Source organism: Cetorhinus maximus, chromosome 15 (assembly GCF_964194155.1).
Source record: "Cetorhinus maximus chromosome 15, sCetMax3.hap1.1, whole genome shotgun sequence".
In the NCBI taxonomy this organism is placed as follows: Eukaryota; Metazoa; Chordata; class Chondrichthyes; order Lamniformes; family Cetorhinidae; genus Cetorhinus; species Cetorhinus maximus.
This window is the reverse complement of record NC_135893.1, coordinates 23,505,972-23,526,316: the sequence shown is the minus strand read 5'-3', so window position 1 is coordinate 23,526,316 and position 20,345 is coordinate 23,505,972. Positions and strand designations below refer to the sequence as shown.

The window sequence follows — 20,345 nt, the reverse complement described above, 5'->3', positions numbered from 1 at the left end:
CCAGCAGGAGTAACTGAATAATAATCAGCAGCAGGAATCCTTGATGATATCCTTCTCCCAAACACAAAAGTACAGAAGTCAAGTCTATAGACCCTACCACTGTCCCACTTGAGGTCAACTCAGCACAGACCAGAGACTGAACATGAATCCCTTACTGGGCCGTGTGGCTCAGCTACTCAAATAAAATCCACTGATCTATCAGGGAAGCCTGTCTCCAACTTGTGTCTGGATTTCAAAGTATACTGATCTGATCCAAGGTAGGTTTTATTTGCTAACTGATATCCTGTTTATGGTACCCATCAAGAATTTAAACAGACTTTAATGGACTCTGCTAAGGGTCACAGCCGCAGATCATGGTTTTATCTTGTTGTAGGGACTGCATGATCTGATCTCGACATCCATTTATAAATTTAAAACACTCTTGTTTATGGCTGCTCCTAGTAACTGCCTGGTAAACAAAGATATATACAGTACAAAGTGTCCTGATGTTATAGGAGTGTAATGTGCACAGGATCTGCTGTACCAGATTTGCAAAGATAAGATCCATCTCCAAACACCAACTGTGTAAATGGTGCAAGCACAACAGGTTTTTATCCACAATTTCTTCTGAACAAAGATAACCAAGTGTTTCTGAAGCAGCTGTGATTGTTCAGCCCAGTAATAAGAATACCAGGAAAAGCTAATCCTTACATTTAGAACGGTTAAAAGGCTTAACTTTTCTGATAACTAGAACCCTTTCAAGCTTAAACAATGCTTTTATGACAATTATAAACATGATAACAAACCAGAATTATAGAAATGCATAAAGCACCTTAATTCAGAGAATTATTTAAACTAAATTATAAAATTCTGATGATGTTCCATTTTAGGTTTTGGTGACTTCAAAAGTTCAAATCAACCATTGGTTTTGAAAAACCTGGTTCCCCCACATTCCTGGTTTAGGATTACTACACTAAACATTTGACTAACACACATCAAATTTTTAATTAGTAAAATAGTTTAAAGACTTAGTGTTCTCCTAGCACGTGCACAACACAAATTACTCCTCAAGTTTTTCAAACATTGACCTCTATACCAATAGAGGTATTGGTACCTCTACCAATTTTTTAAAAAATAGTTCACTCCGTTAAATTGCAATTTCAATTGTGGAATCGTGTTAGACATGTACTAGTGCAGTTGTTGATAACTTGACATCATAAAGATAGCAGACTACCAGGGCAGCCCCAATGAGATGTCTCCACTCTATCACCATATATAAAAGAGATGAATTAGCTGTTTCCTTGCCTATACAACCAATCAGATCAACAGGGAAGGAGTTAAAACCAGGAAAGAAATACACATTTCTTAGATTGAGCAAAATGGTACTACTTTCTCTAGTTGCTCCCAGTGCATTAACAGTATAGTTATATATAGTTATACAAGCACATCATTCCTTACACTCTTGGTGTCAGAATTAACACATTCATTACTAGAGCTACTCCTTGAAATCATTTTAGAGGAATCTACGGTCACAACGTAATTCCAGAAGATGCAGTTACCACAGTTGTGTGCAGTATGCAAGGAAAAGCAAGTGATGTTGACAAGACATTCGGTAAGACATTTTAACAATTATCTACTCATCAAAAAGGTAGTTATATCTTTACAGCCCACCTGAAAATGTTGGCTGTCAAGGGACTAAATGCCAGCTGGCAGGCTATTTACATGCTCAGTACAGAGAGAATGCTGCCATAAGTTCTATAATGTGCTAAGATTTTTATTCTGTGTATCAAAATTATAAGTGCCTTCAACATTACCATGAAAGAATTGTTTTGAGTTTTACAAATATTTACAGCACTGTGTAACACGGTTCAAGTCTGGGGGGGTTTGGGGTTTCCTTTCTTTTTACACAAGTTAATCAGATCAGACCAAAGCACAGAATTCCAAAAGTACTATGTACAAACGCCATTAAAAAGTACAAGGAGACTGCTTGCTGCTGGGTAGGTAGTTACAGCATTCATGGCTGGCTCAGACAACGCAGCCCCTGTTTTCTTGGGAGTACCAGTCCCCTTGCATCCCCGTCCTATTAGGAGTAGGGGGGCTTGTTTACTCAGTACCAGTTTTTGCTGCGTATTGGAGACCATTTTTCACCACATTGGCTTAAATCAGACTCGGATCGCTCCAAACAACAAAGGATTAAAAAAAAACAAAGGAAGGACTGTGGAAAGAATTTATAAATTAATGAGACTGAACAGATGTCCTGACAAGCATAAAATACTCTCACATCTTGAAGGGCAGCGTTAGGGAGTAGTGAAGCGCACTTAAGAATGAATGAAAGTACAAAGTCCGCATATGAAAATAAGATTTCTCTGAAAATGCATTTTGGCACAGGTAAAATTGTATGTTTTTTTTCATCTCAGTAAAGTTTGAATTCATGGTTCCAAGGATTCAGCATTTCCCACCAGCTTTATTTCCCTTTTCAGCTTAAACTGTTCATCCCTCTTCTCTCAGTAAATCAGCCCATTTGATTCCTTTTTGAAGAAAGGAGATTTACAAAAGGAAAAAGTTGATCATTACAACTGATGGTGGGGTTGAAAAGCATCCCAACTCTGGCCCTGCTGAAACAGGTAGGGATTCTGAGGTCCTGCCTTCAAGTCCATCAGAGGGGGTTCAGGATGCTACCATGATAAGATCCATAGCAATCTACTGCCATACAGTCACCAAGTCACTAATATAGTGCAATGGTAATCCCAATTCACATAAACAGGAATCGCCGAGAGTGCAGGATTACATAGAGGGGTTTCCACTCTGCCACTGGAGCCCACCAGTTCGCCCAGGACTGGAAACATTGTAAACACGTAGCTGCCCATTGTCCAAATCGGGCCCTGCTTGGAAGAAGATTGGCAGTTGGCAGTGTAACGGAGTCCAAGATTAAAAAGGAGAGCAAACCAAATGCTCACACTGAAGCAATGACGATCATTAGATGAGGGGAGATGTTGGAGATGCTGGCGAGCAAATCTGGGGCTAGACGAGACAAATGACTTTCAGAGAATTCACAGGGTGGGAATATCTGAAGAACATAAGCAGGCTGCAAAGAGAAAAGGCACAAGATCAGTGGGTGTAGCCTCCAAAACATAAAAACATTGGCAGGTTTTCTATAGAATAAGAACTACCACAAAAGATTTCAACATAACAAAATAATTCCCAACAAATTTCAAACTATGTTTCATTTTGAAATGCCAAACACTGGCTTACTAACAAAGATTCTATCTTAATTAGTTAAGGGGGTGCAAACAACAGCCTTATTCAAGCACTCATGCGAGAAATCTCAAAAATGAAACCCTCCCCTTTGAATCCATCAGTATCCACAATTTCTTAACTGACCGGATTCCTCTTCTGAAATTCAGTTAACTGGGAAAATCATACAATGGGGGAGAGAGGCCTGCAGTTCAAACTGGTCAAGAAAAGATGGCATATGTTAACAGAAAAAAAAGTAAAACTACTCAATTTTGGTGAGGAAAGGGAGAGACTAGAGCGAGGAAGGAAAGAGTCACCTGCCTTTCTGCTATGGAATGCCTCTGCCTGAAGCACACATTACTGTTTACAGCATCCCACTGCAAAATGGAAATAGCCGGTTCCTACAGCCCACTGGAAAGGTTTACATTCCTGTGATGCTGCTTGGCTGCATTCCAGAGCTCTCTTCGCTTGCTGGGGACATTATGGTATTTCCAGTTGCTGCAGCAAAGCTAATTCAAATTGATAGCATTGATACAGCATATAAGACTAAGTCAGAGGGCAATAATCAGTCACTCCTGGGTGGATGATACGATCTGCATCCCAACATTCATTCATCTCCTGTTCTGCCCCCGGAGTGGACAAAAATCATGCAAATAGTAAATTTATGTTTGATCATATACCTGATTTGAGCCAGGATTTGGAACATTGATGATTCCAGCAGCTTGTTTGAGTTGTAGATAGCTAATAAAACCAGCCTTCAATGACTCTGTTTGACTCACTACATCTTCCTGATCACGACCACATGGTAAAGCCAACAATAAGCAGTAATCAGTTTCCACCTAGAAAACAAAAAAAAAATTGTCAAGTAGTCTTTACTCCAACCGTTATTTCCTACCCTGCACCTGCCCAAATTACAGTCATGATGTTACCGACACTGTGTTAAAAAGAAAGAACATTCACTGCACTTCAGCATGTCCACCACTTGTAAAGTCACTTACCGTCATTCTGCGTGCTACACCTTCCAGCTGCGTTGCCTCCAACCGCATGCGCTGAGCAATTCTGAGAGGAGGCCCGCCCTCAGGTGCTGGAAGTGACCGATGGGCAAGCACATTGTTGCCAGACACAAAATGTAGCTGCACTGCGGCTGTGTCATTCTTCAGAGCTAGCAGCCCCTGCCATACAATTGGGTACTTCTAAAAGGATAAACATTTTAAAGTGTAAATCACACTTAACAGTCCTTTAATCCTGCAGCATTTCAAGTGCTATCCATGCAGACCCTCTAAAGATGTGACATCTTCCCTGAACCGATATGAAAACCCATGAATATGAAGGGCATTTATACAGCCAGTGCAAGTGGGAGAAACCATTGAAATGAGAGCTAATAGTTAAGGGGATTTTTTTTCACCTAAACATGGTAGATTACTCACCTAATTAGAATATTCCTCAATGTTTCAAGGAAGTTTTCATTTAAAAGTAGTTTATTCCTCTAATTCAGTCGCAAGTTAGAGGAATAAAAAAGTTTTAGAAAACATACCAAATGAAAAAAAATGACTAGATGAAAGTATGAAACCAATTGGAGCAGATGAGAAGCAAAAGGATCATAAAATAAAGCCGAGCGATAAATGTAGAAAAGGGAACAGTTATGACCAAGGGGGAAACAGATTGATGCCACTTTACTCTATATTCAAACTTAACATTTTACAAATGATTTGCAAACCTTGGGTTGATATAATTTAAAATTCTTTTACATTGATAAATCAAAGCTAGTCTTTTTAACTACGCAATGGAATTCATGCTTACTGTTAGAAGTTGCACCATGTCCACAGGTCTCTGTGAACCTGACGGTGGCTGTGGTTCCTGCTTTCCAGTGGTTTGAGGATCTGGCCTGGACATCACAGGTGGTGGGGCTGCTCCTGGTGTTGAGGATTGTGTGGAGATAAAAGATGGTTGTTTTGGAGTTGGGGGCTGGTGTGGTGAGGATAGTTCATGTTTGATTGGCATAGACACTCCAGTTGGAGAAGGATAAGAAGTTGGATTAGCTTCTGGTTGTACCCTCTCCCTCTGTAGATGCTGCAGATGAGGTGAGTGCAGTTCCATCTGCCCTGGTAGTCTAGTGATAGATACATGATGAGGATGCTCAGGAGCTGCAGATCCCTTGGTATCCTGGGATATTTGTGGAGTTTTACTTCTCTGGCCAGGGTGTACATGTTCCCCTTCTGCAATACCCTATTAAATAATAGACAGTTTTATAAACATAGCATTGGAAACTTTCCTGTATGCAAACCCACCCCCCCCTCCCAACGCCAAGTTTTATATATACATTAAGACTGAGTCTATGACTAGGACCTCCAAATCAATCTGAAATATGCTCTCAACAAAACTAAAGAGAATTTCCTTAATTCCTCAATCATCTGGGATTTGTCTTTTCAGACTTCATTGTTTTGAGTGCACTATATCAAGATGTAGCTTCTATACCACAGATCTTTCACAGCATTTGAGTTGAAGCCTTTGACAGGAACATGGTAATAATTTCATACATTATGTGGAAAAACTAGAATGAGATCCTTAACTGATAATTCCTTAAACAAAATTCCTTCAGGACAGACTGACGTAAACTTGCAGTAACCTAGTCTGATCTAATGGTATTCTGTTATGGAGGAAAACATTTCCACTACCTCCCAACATGTCATTTCAAGTGATGACATGGTTTGGTGGGGATGTGGCAGGGGAAATTTTGGAAGAAAGAAATGTAGATGGCGGCATCAACTAGGTTTTGAAAAGCCTTCCTGCACAATAGCTCTTACATATCTATCTATAAGCTGGAATATAAAAGCCCCATGCCAAGAGAAAGTGTTGCATCTCAGCCTTTGCAAGGGTCACAAGGGGTTAGTAATTTTAATTATTTTAAATCTTAATTCTTGAAGACAGATTTTGGTTTTGTTGAGGGTAAAGCTTCAATGGAAGCAGATTGACAATGCTTCAGTCAATCTTAAAAAGAAAATCAGCATAGATAAAATAACAAATACCTAGACCCTCACCACAAGAATCCTGTGGGTGCAGCTTGACACACATGAGGGAGATAGGGCAATGAGTTATGTACAAGTGACAAAAATTAGTTGTGTGTATCTTCAAGGGGAGAGGAACGGCACAAGTAAAAAGTAGAAAGAAAAAGTAAAAACAGCATAAAAAGTAGGAAGAACAGGTGGGAAATGAGGAAGTTCTAATTTTCTCAGTTGCTTACAGGGATATATGTATGCAATAGGATTTGTCCAAGGAAGGCCTGAGGGCTAATGTTTGTTTAAGTCCTCCAGCTTGGGGTGTCTTGCTTCATGTCAAAATGGGAGTGTGGACCCAGTTCCAAAGGTCAATTCCAAGTATATGGGAGGCACCCTTTGATGAAAAAAGGTTCTGCAGCAAAGCAGGCAAAAATACAGGTACGAACTTCTAATTGGAGCAAAAACAATAAGGTACTCCAGTAAGTAAGTGTATCGATAAGCATGCTCAAAATGATGACAATATTCAATCATTCAAAAACTTGAAAAATCAGTTAATTCTAAGCCAATTTCTTTAAAAATAGCTAGTCCTATAGGGAAAGCAAAATTTTTACTACCACCAACAAGTGGAAGGGGGAAGCTATGTCTGAAAGTGGTGGGGGAAGGGGGAGGCAGATCATCTGACAAGACAATGTCAAACTTTGATGGGAATATTATTTCAGCTCTCTGCTCCATTCCCTCCCTACCCTAGGTGAACTGACAGCCCTACCCAAGGGCAACTGCAGATTCAATGAATGAGCAAGATGCTCTATTTTGTCATTTAACTCAAGAGCAAAACTGTCCACAATCATGTCACTTTGACACAATGCCAGAATATGACAAATTCCAATGTTTTTTGCATAGGTGTTCAGGGACAGAATTCAAAACAGGATCTTCACAGTATCAGCCAAAAATGCCTGGCAGCGGCAGAGATTTTAAAGATAAGGGAAAAACGTAAATTGAAACAATTTTAGTCATCAAAGCCATCGTCAAATCAATAACTTACATCAACAAAACTCTAGTGGTGAGTAACCACAAAATGCTCGATTTCCTTACAATGTGACATTACTTAAAAGGGATTTACAGTGTTGCCAACACTAAAGTGCCAGCTTTGGCTTACTGGTTGCTCTTGACTCAGCCAGAAGGTCATGGTTTCAAGTTCCACCTCTGAGACTTGAGCACCTACTCCAGGCTCACAATTCAGTGCACTACTGAGCGAGTGCTAGACTGCCAAAGGTGCCACCTTTTTGATGAGACATTAAACCAAAACCCCATACCACCCTATCAAGGGAATGCAAAAGATGCCAAGATTCTATTCTAAGAATGCCAGGAGCCATTCCCCCAGTGTCTTGATCAATATTTATCCCTCAATCAACATCAATAAAACAGATTATCTGATCATTATCTCAATGCTGTTTGGGGATGCTGCCGTGTGGAAATTGGCTTCTATACTTCCAACATTACAACAGTGGCTACACTTGAAGAGTATGTCATTGGCTGTAAAGCACTTTGAGACGTCCAGCGGTTGTGAAAAGTGCTATTTAGATGCAAGTCTTTTCTTTTCAGGCTGGATAGTATAGTATAAAGGGCAGAGAGGGGGAGGAGTTTCCGAAGTATATTCAGAAGAATTTTCTACCAGTACAATTCTGATCCAAAGACAGATGAGGCAATGCTGGAACTGGTTCTGGAGAATGAGCTTTGTCAAGTGGAAAACATATCAGTAGGGGAACATGTAGGGAACAGTGATAATAGTATATGGTTTAGGTTAGCTATGAAAATGGCACTGCACTTTAGGAAGGAAGTGAAGATATTAGAAAGTGTGCAGAAAAAATTTAGCAGAATGGTTTCAGGAATGAGGCACTTCAGTTACGTGGATAGACTGGAGAAGCTGGGGTTGTTCTCCTTAGAGAAGAGATCATTGAGAGGTGATTTGAAAGAGGTGCCTGTACAGAGTAGATAGGTAGAAACTGTTTCTGTTGGCTGAAAAGTCAAGAACCAGGGATAGTGACTTAAGGTGAATAGCAAAAGCACTAACGGTGACATGAGGAAAAACCTATTCATGCAGCGTGTGGTTAGGTTCTGGAATGCACTACGTGAGAGTGTGCTAGAGGCGGAATCACGGCTTTCAAAAGGTAATTGGGTAATTACCTAAAAACAATTGCGGGGCTACGAAGAAAGGGGAAGGGTGTGGGCTAGCTGATTTGCTCTTGAGAAAAGCAGCATGGACACGACAGGCCAAATAGCCTCCTCCTATGCTGTATCCAATCTATGATTCTACAAATTTCAGTAGCAGATGAGCTGAGGCAGATGCAGAGACAGACAAGGTGGAGATGGACAGTCTTGGCGATAGATTGAGTATGTAAGTTCAACTCAGGGTCAAATGGATTGCTAACAATCTGACTCAACCTCAAACAGTGGCTTGGGAAATGGGTGGAATCGGTGTCGGGGGCTTAAGACAATGGTTTCAGTCTTCCCATTATCTAGTTGGAGGAATTTCTGCTCATCCAATACTGGATATCAGACAAATAGCATGATAAATTAGAGGCAGTAGTGAGGTTGGGAGAGGTAGTGTTGAGGTAGAACTGGTGTTGAGGTACATCTGGATGTCACAATATATGTAGTATGTTCTACATATATTGTGTTTTTGGAAGAGTCGCCAAGGAGCAGACTAGAAATAAGAGCGGCCAAGTATAGATCCGGGGCAAGGGGCTCCAGGGGTGACAGTGTACGAGTAGGAAGTGCAAAAACAATGAAGTTGTGCTAAATCATTTTAAATTATTGGTAGGTCCCAGCCGGAGTATTACATCCAATTCTGGGCATCGAACTAAGGCTTCTGAGAGGATGCAGAGAATTTACTAGAATGATACTATGGATGAGGGACTTCAATTACGCGGAATGGCTAAAGAAGCTGGGATTTTACTCCTTAGAGCAGAGAAGGTTATGAGAATATTTAATAGACGTTCAAAGTCGTGAAGGGGCTCGATAGAGTAAACAAATTTTCTACTGGCAGAAGTGTTGGCAACCAGGGGACAAACGCGTAATGTGCAAAAGAGCCAGAAGTGAAATGAGGAAACATTTTTTTAATTAGTGAGTTATGATGATCGGAATGTACCTGCCTGAAAAAGGTAATGGAAGCATATTCAGAAGGAAATTAGATAAATACTCAAAGGGGAGAAATTGCAGTGCTATGGGGAAAATCAGAGGGCTGGGACTAATTGGACTGCTCTTTCAAAGAACTGACACAGGCACAATGAACCAAATGGCCTCCTTCTATGTTTTACAATTCTAAAATTCTGTTGAAGTAAACTAGCTACGGGAACTCGCACATCTTAAAAACCAACAAGAATGGTAGTGGCTGAATCCCAAAAGTTGGCTGATCTCATGACTTTGTCAACGGGGAATAATGAGCACCAGGAGAACTGATGAATGTAGACATCTTAAGCACAACTGTTATTCATTAAGGACTTATTTCAGAAGTTACATTACATTCTGTCATTCACTTCTCTCCCCAGCAAAGTTATCACAAATAAGAATACCTTTAAAACAAAAATGTTTCATGGAAGAAAGATGAAAGGAAAAAAAATTGCTGGATTTACCTGAGGAGTCATGCTGCGTGATGGTAGATTTATTCCTCCAAACTGTGGATGACCAAGGTGAGAAGGGTGGAAGTTCCGTAGTTCTTGATATACACGTGGATAGTCATGGAAGGAACTAGGGACTTGGTGTACGAGTTGAACACCATGGGAGACCATTACAGACTGAGACATGGGCATTCCAGGGGGGACATTGATCAGTCGGGCTTCACTATGAGGTGATTTTGCCATTTTCACTTCGGATGTTTTAGGGGCTTCTTTTGCAGGCTGAGGGGTTTTACTAGCAGGAGGAGTTTTAACAGATCCGTCAGGGGTCCTGGCTTGTCTGGCCTCATTGTGGACATCACCTACAGCTGTCATAGGTGGGTACATCATCCGAACGTCACGCAGCAGCATCTCCTGGGGCACGTTGTATTGGTCCAGTCGCAAACCTCCAGGGTGGATTCTGTAGTCTGGCTGCATCACAAGGACATCAGGCTGTAAGGGACCAGATCCTCTTCGAAGTCCATGATAATGGAGTAATTCATCATCAGGTTGATGCTGATTGGATATCTGAGGCATACACAAGTCTCTGATAACCGTTGACTGCGGTGTGTTTGATCGCTGTGAACGAAGTTCCATCTGAGGTTGCAGCACAGCTCTAGGGGAGGGATGGTGAGTATCGGGCCTTATGCCATATGGAATACCCGGTACTGAAGGAGCATTCATTCTTACTTCACCCTGAGAAAGATGCCCTAAGGAGACCACCTGAGTCTGCGTCACACTGTGAGGAGGCATAATTACTGACTGCTCTGGCAAATGGACATTGGGCACAAACTGTGTCATAGTGAGACCAGCATTCAAAACCATGTTAGCATTCATTGACTGGGAAGCAGTTGAGGTGCTACTTGGCTGGCATACTTTGGGAAATGGGGAAGGGGAATGAACGGATGTGCGTGGAGAATGGGGTTCCTGTTTAATGGAAACTGGCAAAGGCAAACCTCGCTCTGTTGGGGTACCACGCCCCGAACTGATGTGGTTAGTGTCTGATTGCATCTTACTTGGCATAGCAGCATGGTGAGGGCTGATTCCTGGGCTAAGGGTTGACTGCTGTGTTACTTTAACAGCTTCAATTTTGGGAACGACAGGCTCGCCACTTTTTTTATTAGTAGATACTATGTTCGGCAGAAGATTGTAGACAATCTTAACTGCTCCTGGCTGAGAGGCAGCTAGTGTACCAGAATGGATAGCAGATTCAGATTTTTCAAGGATTTGATGTTCCTGTTTAATGCTTGAAATCACAGGTGATGTGTTGTAAGGCTGAGAACCACCATGTCCTGCAAGTATGCTTGAGGAATGAGTTCCAATCACATTGCTGTAACCTGATGGAGTTTGTGAACCCTTTGTCACAGGTTGCGATTGTGAAACTGGCTCCGGTTTGGCTTGTGACTTGGACACAGATTGTTGAAATTCTATATCTACTGCACTGGCAGGTGGAATCTGGCTGATTGGAGCAGTTATTCTTTGCGGACCTTCCGTTTTCTGGCCTGAGTAACTCAATACCACAACCCCTTCAGAGGTATTTACTCTCAGACGTGGACTTGATCCCTGGTTTAATGTGATATTATCCACCGGCCGAGACTCATCTCCAATGAATGCCACTGTCCCAAGCTTGTACCTGCTATTTTCAGTCAAGTTTGATCTATATTTCTGTTTGGTCAGTGACACAGTTGGGAGACTAGGTGATTGAGATGGTAGGTTGGCAGGGCCTCGGCTGTTTGCTGTCACTTTTGTAATTTCCTCTTGGTCTGAACTTGGTGGCATTCTGCTTATGACAGAAGTGACTTTGGGCAAGATCAAAGAACTTACATGTTTTTCTTTCTCATTAAACATTGGCATCTCTGCCATTTGTTGCCCTCCAGTACTGCTAGGTGGAACTGCAGGCTTCTCATCCAAGACGAGTTTGTTAACTTCACCTGAAGGGAAGACTTCTTCTGTCCGAACTGAAGTCAGTGGTTCATTTATAGCTGTAGTAACAAATGTGGTAGGAACAGCTGTAGCTGACACATATTTTGGCTCCATGAGAATTTTCCTCAATGTACTGGAGTTGGTGTCAAGGTCAGAAGCTTTGGTATCTGGGGGAGGAGCAGCAGGAGGGGGTGTGGAACAAGCACGAGATGCCTCATGCCTTGACATCCAATCTGGCACAGCCCCAGGACTAATATGTGTACTTCCCAAGACAGGTGCAGGAGCTACTGAAATTTTTGCAGTAGTGGTGGTAGGGAAAGTATTAATAGCTACTCTTGACATGCTTTGTTTTGGTTGAGCTTCAGGTGGGTACTCACCCGAGTGTTGCTTTAGTTTAAAATATGGAGGACTTTTATTATCTTCATTACATGCTGAAGAATGCAGTGAATCCTGTGGTGAAATAGCTTCAGTTGTTGAATCCTTATCTGATTCAGAGGTTTTCATGCCACCTGGTTTACCCTCTTCTAATATAGTCAAGTTGTCTGTATCACTCTTGGAAACACAAAGAGGTTCCACCACTGATTTTTTTGTACATTTTTCTAAAATGGTTTCTGCTGTAACACTGTTTTGTTTTAGGTCAGTAGAAACAGGCACTGGTTCAGGCTCAGAGCTGTTGCCATCTGCTAGTTCCCCCCTTCTGCTAGTGCTCCCTCGCCTATTACGCCTTGTAATTCTAGGTTTTGAACGGCCTCTACGACCTGGGGTCCGCGGGACTTCAGCAGGTTCTGGCAATGGAAGGCTCTCGGTTTTCTGGGAGATATTTCCAGGCTGTTGAAGACACACATCAGCATCCTTCGCCTCAGCCACTGTAGTCAATAAAGCAGACCTGGAAACTGAACTGATTGAAACTGCTGACTGACTGTCCACAGCTAGAGCTTTAGAAACCAAACTGTCTGAGGACAGAGCTGGGGAAACATCGCCGTCTGTTGAGATGGGAGTTTCAGAGACTATGCTCTCTGTTGGGATTGGAACTTTAGAAATCACACTCTCAGCTGAGACAGGAGCTTTAGATATCACACTCTCCACCGAGACAGGAGCTTTAGATATCACACTCTCAATGGACACAGGGGCTTTAGATATCACACTTTCCATTGAGACAGGAACTTTAGAAATCATGCTCTCCAATGGGACTGGAACTTTAGATATCACACTGTCTGTTGAAGTGGAAACTACTGGTGTCGAAGTTTCAGAAACTACATTGTTTGCTGAGGTAGGAGCTTTAGAAGTCATGTTGTCTGCTGAGGAGGCAACTTCAGAAACCATGCTTTCTACTGAAGAGGGACCTTCTGTAACCATACTCTCTGCTGAAGCAGGAGATTTAGAAATTGAGCGGCCCGAAACTGGGGCTTTAGAAACCGAACGACCCGAAGCTGGGATCTTTGATACCAAGCGGTTTGAGGATGGAGTCTTTGCCAGCACGCGGCCTGAGGCACCAACATCTGTAGTGGGCTCCAAGATATTCACAATTGCCTGATCAGTTTCGGGCTGCAAAGTGTCTGGGGGTGTAGGAAGGACTATTTGATCTTCAGAGATACCTGCCTCAGTTTGTTCAGCAGGGTATCTTGGAGCTGATGGGAAGCTATCTGGTTCTGCTGATTCATCTGCAATAATGGAGTCAATGGCTGCTGCAAGCTCAGTTTCACTAGCCTGATGGGCAGGCTTTTCAACTTCCTCCTCTGGCCTAACCTCTGGCTCATCTGTAGTCTCTTTGTAAGGATGCACTGTTGGGATTTCTGTTAATTTAGCAATGTTCTCCACTGCTCTTTCAAGTTCTATCTGCTTAGCACGTTGTACAGCTTCTGGCGAACACTCAAGTTTTGCTATTTCTTTTTCTGGTGATTTGGGAGGTTCTGAAAATGGATCTCCTGCTTCTTCTTTAATGAGCTTGGGTGACTGACTTTCATTTTTCAGTGGGTCTTTCTTTGTTGTCCCAGTCACCTCTCCATCATTTGACTGAAGAACACCTTTTACTTCTTCAGAGCTAAGTCTTATTTCCAAATTTCGTAGACACATTTTTTCTTCACTAGCCTTTGCATTCCTCCCTCTGCCACACTTTGACTTTGATCCTTTCTCTAAAGGTCTTTTCTCTACCATCTCACCTGGACTGTTAGTTGAAGGACACTTCTCTAACGTACCATCATTTTTGTCAGGTTTTTGGTCATTTACTATCTCATTTCCCTCAGGCAAGGTTTTGATGATATTCTCACTTGTTGAACTTTGCTCAACTAAGGGCTCTGCAACATCATCTGTACGTTCAGCACAAACCTCAGTTGTTCTTGGTTCTGTTTTTACTCCTTTTTTTCCTATGTGGCTGCTTGGAGCAGCTGATGAATGACTCGGTGCAGCTTTCTGTGATCGAGGTGATTTCCATCCTTCAACAGGTTTTGTGCTTTCAGTGCCGTCTTTAGTTTCTGTTTCCTCAACCTCTTGTTTCACCTGATCAGGTTTAAAGCATGGTACCTCTTCACCAGGTCTACGACGGGATTTTGGAGGTCTTCCCCGTCGTGGTGGAGTTTGTACATTTGGCGATTCCTGAATTTCTTTTTCGGCCCTTTTTCTGGTTGAACGCAACGTATCTGTTGAGTCTTTTATTAGGGATGGGCCATCATCAACGGTAGCATAAACTGACCGCACATTTCTGCGTCTTGTTCTACCTAAAGGAAGACTTGGCTCAGAAGTTTCTGACTCAGGGGCAGAACTTGGAGACTTTGCTGTGTTTTTGGAGACTTTTTCTACGTCTAATTTCTGTTCCTGAAGTTTCTGAGCGTCACCACGAGGTGATGACGACCGTTTAAGCTTTTCACGGTCTATCCTCTCACTTTTTCTTGTGACTGGCTTTTCAATAATGGTTGTGATGGCTTGAAGTGGAGTCTTTGTTCTTTTACTTTTGGAAGTCCTTTTCTCTTTCAAAACTACAGAAGGTTCAGTATCTATTTCATTGTCAGAAATCTGTGGATGGATCTCTGAATGCTCTTCTTTCTGGTTGATATCCAGTTCAGCACTAATAGGAGGACTCTTTTCATCTTTGTGCTCCTCTGGTACCACCTCTTTTGGAATAGGTTTGGAGGAGTCTGCACTGATCTCTAATACTTCAGGTTCTGCATTTGTGCAAATTTCTTGTAGATCAGCTCCCCCTGGAGTTGGTGGTTTGGTATCCAAATAAGAGGGATGTTCTCTAGCCATTGATTCCTGCTCAGTAGCCACTAGATCTGAAGTAACATTTGCATCTAACTGCTTGTTTACAATAGGTTCCATTTCTTCACAGGGGCTCACATTAACAATAACAGATTTTGGTGCATCAGCCACAGGGGCAGATTCTGTACGATTCTCCCCTGAGCTGGAAATGACACTTTCTACCACCAATGCATCATTTGCTGTTTTATTCTGAACTGTTTCTTGCTGTTCAGGAAGCACTGCTTGGAAATTTGTAATAGGTGGTGGTGGTGGTGGTGGGACTATAGTCCTCAAAAGAGGCAATGTATTCTTCAAATCTGATTCTTTCAATTCGGATACAGGCTCTGGTGTTTTAGGTTGAACTTCTTTCTCAATTTCTCGTCGCTCAAGTTCCTTTGGTTTCTGATCCTTTTCCTTTTCCTTCTGTTGCATTCGTGTCAACTCAATGAACCGACTGTGAAACAAGACCACAGGTTCCTGTATGAAATCTAGGGTATTACTGGAACCATCTACAGATCCCTGCCTTCCAAATAATCTACCAGAAATTACATCCAGGTCATCTTCCTTCCTTTCAAGGTGCTGTAGGCGCTTTGAGTCCTGTTCAAAAATTGAGCTATGCAAGAAACGGGAAGCAAATAGTTCCTGTCTCTCCTGTTCATCTTCTTTATGGTCTTCTTTCTTTTCATCTATTTTGCCTTCAGAATCTGTTCTAATTTTTTTCTTCTTCATGTACCAAGAAGGGATTGGCCTTGGTGCTGATTCAACCTTTTCCTTATCTTTGTCTTTCCTAAAGCTGGCAAACCTAGAATCCCGATCTAGGAATGACCAATTTTCTTCTCGGGACGAAGAAAGAGACTTTGCCCTTTCAAGCAAAGCCTTGGTGTCAGGGGTAATTGTCTTGTCAAGTGCAAATGAGTAGAATTTATTCCTTTCTAGCGAGCTAGACAGCTTTAAATCTGATAGCCTATCTTCCCTATTTCGTAGGAATAAAGGTAATCTAGAACTTTCAAAAGATGTTGAAGCTTTAGGTGAATGAGATTTGTGTTCATTATCCTCATCCGAATCAGATGGTACCTCACCCGGTTCCAGCTCACGCACAGAACGCTTGCGAATGCCATCTCGCTTTATAATGCTACTGGGAAAGCAAACATCAGGCCTACTTGCATCTAGTTTTAGACGCGTTTCCCAACGAGGTGTCTCTTCTTCTGAGCTCTGAGACGTTATTTTAAATCTCGCCAAGTCCAGTATTTGTTCTCGCTTATTTGACTCAGAAGCATTGCATTTTAAAGGCTCTTCTCTAACAGGAACCTGAAAGGTGGAGTCTAGTTTTGGAGAATCTTTAGGTTCTTTTGGTAGCAATGTCTGATGTGGGGAGTCATTATTATCATCCTCATCCTGATATGACAGAATATGTCGAAAACCAGGGGAAAGGACAGTTTTCTCGGAATCTTCACTCAGCTGGCGAGAACTCCTGTAATTTCTTTCTCGTTTCATGCTAATCTCAAAGTCAAATTGATCAGTTTTTCTCCGTTTAACTGGAGGAGAGTCATCCGTGACATCTTGAGGTGGCTTCCCTACTTCATGGACCAAACTTCTTCTCTCAAATTCATCTGCATTTTCTTTCCTGGGGCTGTTATATTTTTCTGATTTTGCCATCTCCATTTCCTGTTGCTGTTTAAGCCTGCGGTTCTGTTCCATCTGTTTCCTATAACTTTGAGTGTAATCAATATCAATCCCAACTTTTTCATCTGCATCAATGGTCTGTAATTTTTCATGGGTGGACCTGTGATCATTTGTGTCCTCAGAGGTACCACTATACTTTCTCTTCCGTTCCTCTCTTTTAATCTCTCCTTCCCCTGGCATCTCGTCAAGGTGTGGGGGCAATGGCGGCACAACCCCCTTATTCGGAGGCTTTGCTGTATTCAGTTTTTTCAATCCAATTTCTAGAATTTCCACTGGTTCTTCAGATGCCTCACTTAATCTGGACTGTGCTTCTATGCTGGGCCGCAAGCCAATCCCTACAGAAACACTGGCAGACTCCTGTCCTTCTCTGGGGCTGAATGCTGAAATTAGTTTTTCTTGCTTGACTTTTCTGTGCTCCCTTTTGAGTAATTCTTTCCGCACAGGCCTTCGGTCCAAATCTCCTTCTTTACCCACTGTAGGCAATTCTCTCCACGCAGCCAGCTCAGGTTGCTTTCTTAGACCTAGACGCAGTTCCTCTTCCTCTTGACTGCCTCGCTTAACCTCTAACTTCTGCCTGTCTGTTCTTAAAGTTGGATCTGCAAAACGCCTCTTCCTAGCCTCCAGTTTGTCGATATCCATTGCATTTGGTGCTTCAGGGCATGGTTCTGGTTTGAGGTTCTTTTTATGCTTGATTTTCACTTCCTTATCCACAACTTCTATTTGGCTGGCAAGTGGTTTCTCTTTTGGCATTTTTGGCCTGATAGGTTCCAATTTTAATAGCTCTGTTTTTGTCTGGTCGAGTCTAGTTAACTGTACTTTATTCTGTTCTGCAGACGGAGATTTGACAGTGTCATTCTCTGGCTTTCCTCTTGCTTTCTCTACAACCAAGGGCTCGATCACTTTTGCCTCTCTCTCCTTTACACGAGTTAATACCACGCAAGGAATTAAATCCAAACGATTTTTTGAAGTTCCTTCTTTTTCTGCTTTTTCTTTCCCTTGTTTCATTTTACTCTTTAGTCCATCAGTGCTTAGATCCCTATCTACTTCATGGTCTGTTTCAGAAGACAGGGAACTTGGAGATGGAGGTTTCACCTTCCTTATTTTCAGCTTCTCAATTTTGTCTTTCTTATCCAGTTTCTCTACTTCAGATTTTTCAAATTTTTTTGTTCTTTCCAGTTTTTCTGTCTTGTCTTTTCGTTGGGTCCGTTTGTCAGCTCTTTCAGGTTCAAACAGCCGATCTTTCTCCTTTTCATTTTTGTCATAACGGTCTGGTCGGATTTTGTCTGGTTTATCAGCTTTATCGTATCGTGGAGGTGACAGTGAGCTGCAGCTACCACTACGGTCTGAGGACCGACTGTATATCCTGCGTTCAGAGTCCATGCTGTCACTCTGATGCCTCTCAGACTGTGCTGGCGATGCACTGCAACTCTGAGCTCTTCTTGAATGCGTTGGGCTTTGGCTTCGTTCACAAGTTCGCCTTTCATGATCTCGTTCTCTATCAGATTCATAACGCTCTCTTTCTCTTTCCCTTTCTCGCTGTCTGTAACTGTACTCCCTTATGTCCTGTTCATACGGATCTCTATAGTCTCTATATTCCCGTGGATCTTCATAATACCGAGGATCATAATAATCACCTTGGTAAGGATCCCACTCAGCATAAAAATCTCTACTTCTTGCACGGTAGTCCCTACGAGGGTCTTCAGGAAATACAGCAGCTGGTCCTCTAACCGCATCAAAGTAAGCACGATCTGCAGTGTACTCGTGATATGATCCCCTCCGATCCTCCCTGTTAATGAAAGAAATATACATTAATTGAAATGTCAATATCTTTTCAAGAAATCAATGGCTGTACAAAATTAATTTTGTGTCTGCAAGAGAAAGAGGGAATTGAATGTGGGAAGGAAATTCATAACTTTCTATGATAGCTCAGTGGGGAGTTCCACTCCCTGGGCTTAGCGTGAAATCAAAGATTCCAGATTTGATCCAGGAGTCAAACGTGGCTTGACTGGTTCTGGGAATTGACATCTTTCTGAGTGTCATCAAAACGCACTGCTAAATAGAATCCTTTGGAAGAATCACAATTATTTTGAATTTTCCCTATATAAAACTGAGTCAGCTGCTTTGCACAGGTGAATCAGAGAAACGGCTATGTTTATTGTGATTGATGACTCAAGATACAAGATTGCTTGTAACCTGTCTTTCTTCTGTTTTTCCTGTTTCTCAATTTTGTCTTGAATAACGAGATACACAGTTCAGTTGCTCTTTTGGGTGGTTAGTTTGAGAACTCAAGGTAAATGTGGCAGGCAGAAGTGATATGTTCCGCAATAAACATTTTACATCCCAATTATGCTAATCAACAATGGTGAATGAGTTAGTGTATTTCACAATTTATTTAAAACTTTTGGCAGAGGTTGATGTTGATATACTCTCCCAATGTGTGTTTTTTATGATGTAGGCAATACGTGTAATGGGTTACTGCTGATAGACATACCAAATAACAATAGCCCAGTTTGAAGATGACTTGGGCTGACAGTTAAAATTACAATTTTCTACCTCACCCCCCTGAAGTTTGTTTTGCTTGCTCTTATAGCTCTCTCTATAGCTACCTGGAGAGCTGGTAGCTGTTTTCGTATAATTTGAAAAGACTACTGTTCGTATCTAAAGTTGTAAACTGGCATCAATTTGATTTGGTTTTTTTCCTAACATTTTTAAAAGGACAGCAGTGCTTCAGTGATATTTGCTCTTGAGGATGGTAGATTCCCCATTCCAGAAAAAAAAATCTGAAATGGAAGAAAACAAAGACTCACTGGCTCTGAAAACAGAATGAACTTGCAAACTATTACCTCTAATCTAATCTATGTGGCTCAAGGAGCAAAAGAACAAATCTTTTTAGCTGGGAAAAAGTGAAGTGTTTCAATGCTGACCTTCTGGTGCTTTTTTTGACACAGGGTAAGGAGACCTAGCTACATCAAAATATTTTGCATGCATGACAAGCACGAGGTTTCCCCAGAACCAATTAAGAAAGCTATAACGTAATGACAAATACCTGATCAGTACAACTCTTGAATAAACCAATTCCATGACAGTCCATGTCCCGCTAACCATCTCGTAAGCAGTCAACATCTAAGCTAGGCGATCAAGTAATGCTCCACAGAACTTCCATTGATGCAAGGAGTCTCAATCAGTCCTTGCTAACTGAGGAAAGGAATGATTTATCTACAAATCAAACTGGTCGCTTTGAAATTTATTATTTAAACTTATAATATGAGCAATTTTTAATTAATTGTTGAGACTAAACTAATTTTACACTATTGTGGCTTAAGATGGGGGAGGTGATGGCGTAGTGGTATTGTCACTGGATTAGTAATCCAGAGATCCAGGGTAATGTTTTGGGGAACCAGGTTCGAATCCCGCAGATGGTGGAATCTGAATTCAATAAAAATCTGGAATTAAAAGTCTAACGATGACCACAAAACCATTATCAATTATTGTAAAAACCCATCTGGTTCACTAATGTCCTTTAGTGAAGGAAATCTGCTGCCCTTACCTGGTCTGGCCTATGTGACTCGGGACCCACAACATCGTGGCAATTAGGGATGGGCAGTAAATGTTGGCCTAGCCAGCAACTTTCTAAAAAGTTGCT

General features: G+C 41.7%; 1 protein-coding gene across 5 annotated transcripts in view; it reads right to left on the bottom strand.

Moving 5' to 3' along the window:
- Positions 1 to 565: 565 nt before the first annotated feature.
- Positions 566 to 20,345, bottom strand: part of spen (spen family transcriptional repressor) — an 88,359-nt gene continuing 68,579 nt past the window's right edge. For 4 of the 5 annotated variants that reach the window (XM_078558105.1, XM_078558108.1, XM_078558107.1 and 1 more), the window contains 5 exons: positions 9,842 to 18,484; positions 5,014 to 5,439; positions 4,212 to 4,406; positions 3,894 to 4,052; positions 566 to 3,064 (listed from right to left, as the gene is read on the bottom strand). In XM_078558105.1, the coding sequence (XP_078414231.1) occupies positions 2,933 to 3,064; positions 3,894 to 4,052; positions 4,212 to 4,406; positions 5,014 to 5,439; positions 9,842 to 18,484 (9,555 nt within the window). In that variant the 3' untranslated portion in view covers positions 566 to 2,932. Of the gene's footprint in view, positions 3,065 to 3,893; positions 4,053 to 4,211; positions 4,407 to 5,013; positions 5,440 to 9,841; positions 18,489 to 20,345 lie in introns of all 5 variants that reach the window. The other variant, XM_078558106.1, reaches the window with a different exon arrangement.